The 9638-nt window shown below is 41.5% G+C and overlaps 1 protein-coding gene across 1 annotated transcript in view; it reads right to left on the bottom strand.

Annotated features, from left to right (window-relative positions):
* The window catches only part of ATP10D (ATPase phospholipid transporting 10D (putative)), a 63822-nt gene that overhangs the window by 29851 nt on the left and 24333 nt on the right, over positions 1-9638 (bottom strand). Inside the window, exons 5-9 of the mRNA XM_019526407.1 lie at positions 9368-9474; positions 8337-8468; positions 6742-6869; positions 6306-6558; positions 985-1220 (exon numbers count right to left, since the gene is read on the bottom strand). Of these exons, the coding sequence (XP_019381952.1) occupies positions 985-1220; positions 6306-6558; positions 6742-6869; positions 8337-8468; positions 9368-9474 (856 nt within the window). The remainder of the gene's footprint in view (positions 1-984; positions 1221-6305; positions 6559-6741; positions 6870-8336; positions 8469-9367; positions 9475-9638) is intronic.

The raw sequence follows: 9638 nt of genomic DNA, 5'->3' as shown, positions 1-9638 counted from the left end.
CAGCCACCAGGTGGCTGATTGCAGTGGCCGTTTTCAAACATAGGCCAGAGAGGCAGCAGTCTGAGTTGAGCAGCCAAGGAGGCAACATTGGGCTGAGCTGCTCCTGGAATACCTTGGAGGTAAAGGTGAGGCTATGGGGACAGAGGAGGCCTCATTGCTCCTGGGCATGACCTAAAACTGCACCCTGCTGGGGAAGGGTGGCCTGGCGGGACTGCCAATGGTGAGGCAGCCCCACTCAAATACCCCCATTCACCTCCCTGGTGAAAGGCAGGTTGGGGCGCCTTAATAACCCCTAGCTCCCACAACACCATGGGTACAAGGGTCAGGCACAGCTATGGCCACTTGAGCCCTAGGGGGGGTAAGACCCCAGCAGAGGTGAGGGGCCAGGCATGGCTGTGGCCAACTAAGCCCCCACAGGGGAATGAGACCCTGGAGGCACCAGAGAGGGGGCAGTAGTGGGGCCTGCCCAGAGTAGGGTATGTCTTTACTGCCTGAAGGACTGGGCGTAACTCGAGGTTGAGGAGGGCTGTGGGACAGTTTGAAGAGCAGCCCCAGAGGGTGGGTTGAGCAGGGCTGAACCAGAGTAAGCCTGAAGGACAACACATGGGCCAACCCCCACAAGAGCGTGCAGTATCATAGTACTTAGGGTCAGAAGGGACATAAACGGAACATCAGGTCTGACCCCCTGCCCCGAGCAGGAACGGGCGCCAGGATCGTATCACCCCAGCCAAATGTCTGTCCAGCCTCCTCTTGAAGACCCCCAAGGTAGGAGAGAGCACCACCTCCCTTCGGAATCCATTCCAGAGCCTTGCAGCTCTAACTGTAAAGTAATGTCTTCTGATGTCCAGCCTGAACCTTCTAACAATTTGTGGCCGTTATTCCTAGTAACCCTGGGTGGTGCCTGGGGGAACAGAGCCTCCCCTAATTCTTTCTTCATGAGGAATTTTGGACATTTAAGATCAAATGACATCAATCTCTACTTACAATAGGGCTGCTGAAAGCTACATGTCTTGAGCGTGGAATGTCACTGGCTCCATCTTCCCCTCCTGAGGCAGAACAGCCAGCAGCTGCCTGATTCAAAGACTTGCTGTTCAAAGGCTCATTCGCTGTCCTGCAGCTGTGCTCCTTCTGTTTTGGCATGAGGCTCAAGGAGCTACACAGAGCATCTGCTAAATCCTCACCTTCTAAATCAGCCTCTTGATAGGATTCCAGCCTCTTGGCTAAAGATAATTACAAACAAAATCATGGTTCAGTGATGTAAAAGAATCCATCTTTTGTCCAATACCATAAATCAGACTCTCTGGAAGCTTGGAAAACCAAAGTCAAACTTACAACAAGGAATTGAGCATGTATATTTAAAAATGGATGATGCATTTTATTAAAAGCAAAAGAAAACTGCCACCCAATGAGTATAAGCCATAAATGTGATGCACCTGCAAAAAGACAAATGCAATCTTAAGATGTATCTGAAGAGACAGGGTACAACATAGTGGTGAGACCTCATTAGGAATAGTTTGTACATGTCCAAAAAGGTGAATTAAAACTGGGACAGGTAGAGACAAAGGCTACCAGGATGATCAGGGGAACAGAGAACCTATCATATGAAAGGAGACTAGAAGAGGTTGGCTTACGTAGCTTAAAAAAAAAAAGGCTGAGAGGGCTATAAATGCATCAGGAAAGGAGAAGCTATTAAACTAAAGGACAATGTTATTACAATTACTAATGGGTACAGGCTGCCATGAATGAACTTAGGCTGGAAATAAGAAGGTTCAGAACACAGAGTTTCTGGATCAGCCTTCCAATTAATGTAATGGGGGCAAAAACCTTTGTAAGGTGGAGTGTGGTAAAAGTATGGAGGGGACTGTAATGTTGTGGTGCCCATGGCAGCAGAGCATCAGTTCGTATATACCTGATATTTACCCTGTTAATGACACCAGGTTGAGAACACAAGTACAAAAGCTACTGTGAACATGACTCTAAGGGTCTCTGTGAATTTTGCCCAAAGCTTAAATGTTTAAGGCGGAAAAATGATAAATCAATTTCTACAACTGAAAAACAGAAACCTTCTTTTGTGGCAAGTAAAACCTTGATCATATTTATCACAAGAGGGAAGCCATGCTGAAAACTAAAGGGAAAATGTTGTACTACAACACATACATTCTCTCAGACTTGGGGCTAGCAGGCCTGCAGTTTTGACCTCGCTGTGGCTTAACACATACACGTGACATGAGTTTTGCTTTCAAGACTTTGAGGTGCAGTTTCCCCAAACTCCCTACACCTATCTCCTTGAAACTTGGTAGACTTCATGCCCTTAGAAGGGGCTACCATTCCTGCAAGGTTCATCCAAATCAGGGCAGAAATGACAAAATTATAGGCTGTTTCATCCTTCCCCATTATAGCCTATGGGTGAAACAGCAAAACAGCGTTGAAATGGTGAAACATTTCGACTTGACTTGTTTTTGTTTTGAGACTGTTTCAACAATATCTGGGTTTTTTTCGATTTTATTGTTTTGACCTTGAAACAAGTCAAAACAGTGTCGAAAGAAAACTGGAGGCAAAATCTCACACAGCCCTAGTAGTTACTGCACAATAGTGCCAGCATATGTTTTCTTAGGGATGCTTACTATGCAGTAACCTAATACTACTGCGCAGTAGTGTGTTAGCATGGTTTTTGCCCAGCACACTACTGCACACTGTTATTAGGCTGCTGCGCATTAAGCATCTTATGCAGACACACCCAGAGGGTGTATCTATGCATGCATTTGACCTGGGATCAGTTTACTTGTGAGTAAACTACTCATGAGTAAATGCTTCCAGGCAGGTGTCTATACATGAAGGGATGTAGAAGCAAATTTGCTGCTCCTAGCAGCAAACTGCTCCCACTTCCTGCGGCCCTGCAATGGGCCCTGGCCACTACCAGGGGCAGCTCTAGGTTCTTCCTGGGTGCTAGCTCAGGGGCTGGCAGGGAGCAGTGCACCAAGAGACATATGTCTCCTGGCCAGGGCTGGGACATTGCACTCTGCCCCCAGGGTGCTGCCTGCTGCTGGGGCAGGGACATTGTCCCCCTACCCCAGAAGCAGGGAGCTCCCAGCTCTGGCTCCCTGATTGGGGCAGGGAACTTGGAAAGAGCTGCAGGAGAGGGGCAGGTCCTAGTCCTCTGCCCCAGTCCACTGGCGGGACAGCTAGCAGGAAGTTAGGGGCTCACTGCAAGCTACTCCTCCAGTGAATGGGGCAGGGGGCTGGGACCTGCCTCACACCTGCAGCTCTTTGCAAGCCCCCCACCTTGATTACCTGATTGGGGCATGTGGCTGGGACCTGCCCCTGACCGGAGAACCTGTTTCCTGGTCAGCTCCATGAGCATAGAGCTGGGTGGGGAACAGGCTAGGGAGCTTGTCCTCCTGCTCAACTCTTTAAGTGTGGAGCTGGGTGGGGAACAGGCTCCCCGGGCCCGGAAGCAGGGAGCACCCAGCACTAGCTCTGCCACCATGGTGCCAGCACTGGGAGATCCTTATCTCCCATCACTGGCCCCATGACCATGGAGCTGGTTCTGGGAGATCACGATCTCCCAGCCCCCTCTCCCTGAGTGATCTCGTAGCACAGGGCTTGGAGTCCCTGGGCTTGCAATTTCAGGTAGCAAATTTACTCAAAACTAGTGAGGTTTACTGTGCAGTAACCATGTGCACATGTAGACACACAATTACTGTGCAATAAACTATACTACTTCGCAGTAAAGTGTCTCATATAAATGCACCGGCATGATCCCAGCTTGCAGTATGACTATATTGGCTTGTGTCTCAAGTTGCAATTCACATATTTTTGCAGAACTGTTACCTAGCCAGTTTTTTCCCATTTTTATCTGTGCAGCTGTTTATCCCTATCTAAATGTAGTACTTTGCACCTGTCTTTATTGACTTGGATCCTATTAATTTCAGAGCATTTCCAAAATTTCTGAGATCATTATTCATTCTAATTCTGCTCTCCAAAGTGATTGAAATCCCTTCTAGGTTGGTATACATACATATATAACAAATGTACTCTCTTTCCATCATTCAAGTTATTAAAGGAACCATTGAATAATATAGGATACCAGAGAGACTCCTCACCAAATACAAATCTCAATTCTGCAATGAGCCAGTAATTAATAATTACTCTTTGGGTATAGTGTTCCAACCAGTTATACACTCACTTTACAGTCATTTAATCTAGACCAGGTTTCTTTACTTTGCTTCACATGATACAGCACCAAAAGCTTTATTAGTGTCAAGATATACCACACCTACTTCTCCTTTGTCCTCAGGACTTGTTGTCCTGAAACACGACTTAAAATATTGCCAAGTGACTATCATATAAACAGCATAGCCACTGCTACTATGCACCTCTTTCATCTTCTACATTGGGCAATGAAGGAGCATGTACATGATTATATACAAAGAGTATATATCTGGATAAAATGGCAGATATTCAGAGGAATGCACTAGAGCTTTTTTGCAGGGTTACTCTATCCATCTGAAACATGTGAATAAAAACCCTGTGCAGCATTGCATAAAGCTCCCTCTAAAAACTGAACTGAATTATGGGTTCTTCCCATCTTTGTGTTAAAAGTTAAGGTAAACAAAGTCTCTAGCAATTCAAGGTATAAATGTTTCCAGGTACTTGTTTTGTAATCATGGGAACACAGTATGAACTAATCATAAGCATAGTTAATATATGGCATTTTATGAAGCTAACACTAAAAAACCAAAATGTACACTGAAAACAGATGCATAGTGCTGGGTGCAATGGGTCTCAATCTTTGAGTAGCAACCTTTAGGTACTAATGAAATAAACAGCAGGGCACAGGTACTAAGTAGTCAACCATCAATTTTTTTTGAAAACACAAATATATTATTTTATTTTAGGAGTTTAAAATTCTGTAAGTTTTTTTTTTTACATCTCCTATTGCCTTTCTTCCTTAATGTCTTCTTTATGTATAATGTAACGAAAACACCTGCATCACTATATCTACTCTATACAGTGGAGTAGATTCTCAAAAGATGCAGAAATTATGTTAGGACTTCTAATTGAGTGTGTCCCTGTGACTTTGAAGGAAGCTTTGTCAGTGAGACCACCAGGCAGTATATCACTTGCATAATGAACTGTTAAATCTAGATTGCCAATACCAAGAAATATCTTGATACTGCATTACAAATCATTAACTGCTGTTATCTAGCTTGCGTCAGTCCTCCTCAATCTTATGCAGAATATAAGCCTTGCCTACTGCTTAAATAGTATATTTCTATAGCATTCAGTATTACTTAATAGTACAAGCACCAGGTAAGTGAACTTCACTGCATTCCTGTATTTTTTTGTTCTGATCTAACTAGATAGTAGAATATATCACTCAACAAATTGAATAAAGGTGTCTCTAAGGCTACAGTATATGTAATTTCCTGCTCTTCCTAGAGTTGAATCTTGTTTTGTTTTTATAGGCACCCCTGGAATCAGTAACTTTAAGATATATACAGCATCTCATTAATATATTGGACACACAGCATTGAAAATTCAGTACACAGGCTGCTGCAACATCAGTTAACAGTGTTTTCACCTATTTTCATATAGCAGTTAACAAACATGTTAAACAAAATGAGCTACAGTGGAACAGCAGGTCTTTGAAACCTAATAAAAAATCATCAAATTAATATACACATCTGGTAGGCTTTCCACTGAAATTGCTTGTGAATTAAAACTAGAGAAGTTATTAGGGCCTTGATTCAGCAAAGTACTTAACAACTCTCATGCTTAAAGACAGGTATATGCTGAACTGAAGTCTAAACAATGCTCCAGAAAATGAAGAAAGATTATTTCAAATCTGTGCCATGCTGGTGAATTGAGGATTTGTATCCTAAAATGCTGTGTGGAGTCTGGTCACATAGGAAAGTGCACAGGTTATTTGCACACTTTCTTAATTACATAGTTTTCAAAACTACATGGTGAGAAGCAGAATGCACTAATGCGATTTCATTTGGTCAGAGAGAAAAACACTGTTATATTGCACACTAAATATTTTTGCATTGTACATGACTATTAGCATAACGGATCCTGTAAACAGATCACAAGACTCATCAGAGATAACATATATATGTGTAAGGATGTCAATACTAGGCAAAGTATAGCTGCTGATAGCACTGGCTGACATGCCCTTCAACTCAAACTACTGTACATGTGTGCTGCCTAGTGGACAAAAATGTACCCCACCCAGTTTAAACTTTTGCTTTCTGCACGGATATACCAATAATTGGCTGCTGACACATTGTTTTAGTTCTTACTGTTTTCCTCATGGCAGTATTCATGTCCTGCAATGCTGCATCTTCGGAAAACCATTTTGTTTTCAGTGAGGGTTCCAGTCTTGTCAGAGAAGATGTACTGGATTTGCCCAAGGTCTTCAGCAATATTCAGTGCTCGACACTGAATAGTGGAATCCATTTTCTCATGGTAAAAATCAGTATCATTCTGAATTAAATAGATCTGCCCCAATTTGACAATTTCAATGGAAACATATAAAGAAATAGGGATCAAAACCTGTCAAAATAAAATGAGGGGATTAAATTCAACTAGTTAATCAGCTAACGATTTAAAGTCAAATTACTAGTGCAAATCACCAGTGCTTATCTGGAGTAACTCCAATTAAGTCAAAGGAGTTATTCCACAAGTATAAATGAGAAGAGAATTTGGCCCAGGTTCTTTAAGGTAGACTGAAGTTACCTGTAATAAGATGATCATTGTCCAAAACATATAGAATCCTGCCAATGCTGGTGGAGTTGATTTTCCATCTGGCTCAGGAATGTTAAAAAAAGGCATCTCTGAATAGCGACTTAACCAAAGTCCATGACCTTAAAAATGGTAACAAATTGAAAATGAGTGAGCTGTATGTCTGCTGGACCATAGTTGAGTATCACAGTAACTGCTTGAAAGAAGAACAGGTATCACTATGTACTGGCCTTTAAAGCTACCAGATGTTATCTTTTTATATTTTCTCAAGAAAAAAGCTTTTTCTCCACATTGTCTTCTTCTAAACTGTGAATCAAAGTTTCTTGGGCTGTATCAACAGCACACACGTAAGACTTTAAAAACTTAATTAACCCATCAACAATCAAAATTCTATTTAATTCATCCATCAACAATATACCAATCAACAATCTGATGTACAATATTGGGTACAACAAATAAGGCTCAACCCTGGGTTAGCTTGCTTGGATGACTCCCTTAGTTTAGGAAACAGTGGGTTGACAGGCCACCAAGACTACTTAACAGCTTGTAAAACAATGTGCATAGAAAGCAGTTTGTATCTAAATTATAAAATTGGCTATATCAGGAAATGTTTAAAAATCCAACTTTAAAAACTGTTACAGCTAATCCAAGTGGGCTACTGATATAAGACTCAGGTCTGTTCAATGTAATCTGAAGTTTTCAGGTGCCATTTTAACTAACCTACTTATTTTGATTTATTATAAAAAATGTCCTGTTCAGACTCAGGGTGCAAGCTCAGATTGTAACCAACACCCAAATGTGAAACCCTCCAGAACCATACACATTGGGCTTTTCCTTCTTTGTCATTTCATTTTCCCTGAAAAAGCTAAAAATATATAAGCTCTGGAATACTACCAGTTAGATCAAAAGAAGACTGATTGGAGAAGCATGTTCCAGATTTGAAGGCTTTTCAGAAAAATAGTACCCCTCCTCTCCTCTCCCTATTAAATTAGAGATTACGAACTCAAATACAGTATATGTCTCAACTGGTTTGATGTTATAAGGGAGAGAAGGCAGTTTCTGAGGTATCTGGTAAGAACACCACTTTTTCTGCCTGCAGAATTTATCTGAATAACAGTGTCTCAGCTGTACAGTCAGTACAACAGTTTTAAAGTTGAAAATGCTTTTTTGGCATACAGATTTTATAGTGTAGATAAGCCTCAGTCTTCAACTTTCAGGGCATGGGTTTACTGTTATTGAAAGTAATTCACTTAATGTTTTCCAGGTCACTTTTTTGAAACAGCCTTCTTATAGGATGAGTGAAAGAAAAATTAGTTTTAAGATGGAGCTTGATAAATTTATGAAGCCGGTTATATGATATAAATGTCTGCAATAGAAGTGGACTGAACTAGATGACATATGAAGTTCTTTCCTGTCCCATGTCTTACATCCATTCTTAAACAAATTATTGGTTGGTAAAAAATTGGCTTCCTAGATTACTGAGGGTATAACTTATACTAATACCCCAGCAGACTGACAACATTAAGTATAAAGCCCTGTAAAACTGGCAGGAAAAAAAAGTACTAGTTTGTAAAGTATACTTTACTTACCCAAAGCACCAATTAAACACATCAAAATTAGAAGAAGAACACACCAAAGGATATCAGTATTCAGCCTCCTTTCCAATTTACTGCGTTTGTAACGAGGGCCACTGTTGTTTAGCATTGCTTTGGTTTCATGACCTGTAATATGCAGGCAGATAGGTAAACCAAAATTCAAATATTTTGAAGAAAGAGAAAGGTGAATGTTTAGTATTTATCAATTAATTAGTATTTGAACACAGATTGCATTCTTGGCCAAGGCAATTAACTGCTAGGACAATGCATTTTATTAATTCTGCTCTCAAAACAAAACAAAAATATAAGTTTTTGTGTGGCCATGTGTGTCTTAAATCAATAATTTCCCTCCTAGCTCTTGAAAGTTGCACTCTGGAGCTGAATTATTTTTCTCTACATAAACATTAGTATATGGTAAAGGTACCAGATCGGGAGCTCTGGATATGTTTGTCCTCTGTCACAGAACGGACACAGAAAAGGCAGCAACAGTGAAGACCCTGAAAGGTCTAAGAGCATTCAGTCTCCAGGCCCATTCCACTCCTTAGGCTTTCTTCTGAGTCTACCAACAGTTCATGCTAACTGCTATGTGGGGGAGATAAGAGACATGGGAGAACTCTCTACGTGGATCTGGACTGACCACCACGCCCAGCTGAGATGGCACAGCAGGTATAAACTATGAGAGAGAATACGCTTATTTCAGATAACCTGCTGAACAGCCACCCATTAGAAGTTCTTCTAGCTAAAACTGACTTGAACTAGATTCAAAATAACAATCGAAACATTTAAGACTCAATTTCCCACTCTTCTTTTTCAATTAGCCTGGCCAGATGGGGTTTTCTATGTGATCTGCAGTGACTTCTGCATAGGGGTTCATCCCCAGACTGGCTAACAGTTGAAGGCAAGTCTTTTACTTATCTGCTAAGTTACCATACTACTTCTTATGGTAGGTAAGCAACACTATAAGAGGACATCTTGAAGAAATTATGTTTCCATGAAAATCTGTGTAACCCACCAGGTTCACTAACCTGCATACACCACAATGCCCACAACAGCTTCTGTGTTTCTGATTGTGCATCCTCGCATTATCAAGTTTTCTTTACTGAGGCCCACTCTCTCCTTGTTTGAATGTTCACTGCAAAAGAAGTGAATTATTTAGTTTTACTTCACATGTATCTTGGACTTCCCCAAAGTGTGTTAAAAGCTTTCTGGGCCAGATCTTCCAAAGTATTCAGAACCAGCAGCTCTGATTGGGTGTTTTTACACATGTTCGGGGGGGGGGGGGGGGGGGGGGGGGCG

The sequence above is a fragment of the Gavialis gangeticus genome, unplaced genomic scaffold, assembly GCF_001723915.1.
Source record: "Gavialis gangeticus isolate Ggan-Ray unplaced genomic scaffold, GavGan_comp1, whole genome shotgun sequence".
NCBI lineage: Eukaryota > Metazoa > Chordata > Crocodylia > Gavialidae > Gavialis > Gavialis gangeticus.
This window is presented reverse-complemented; position numbering and strand designations above follow the sequence as displayed.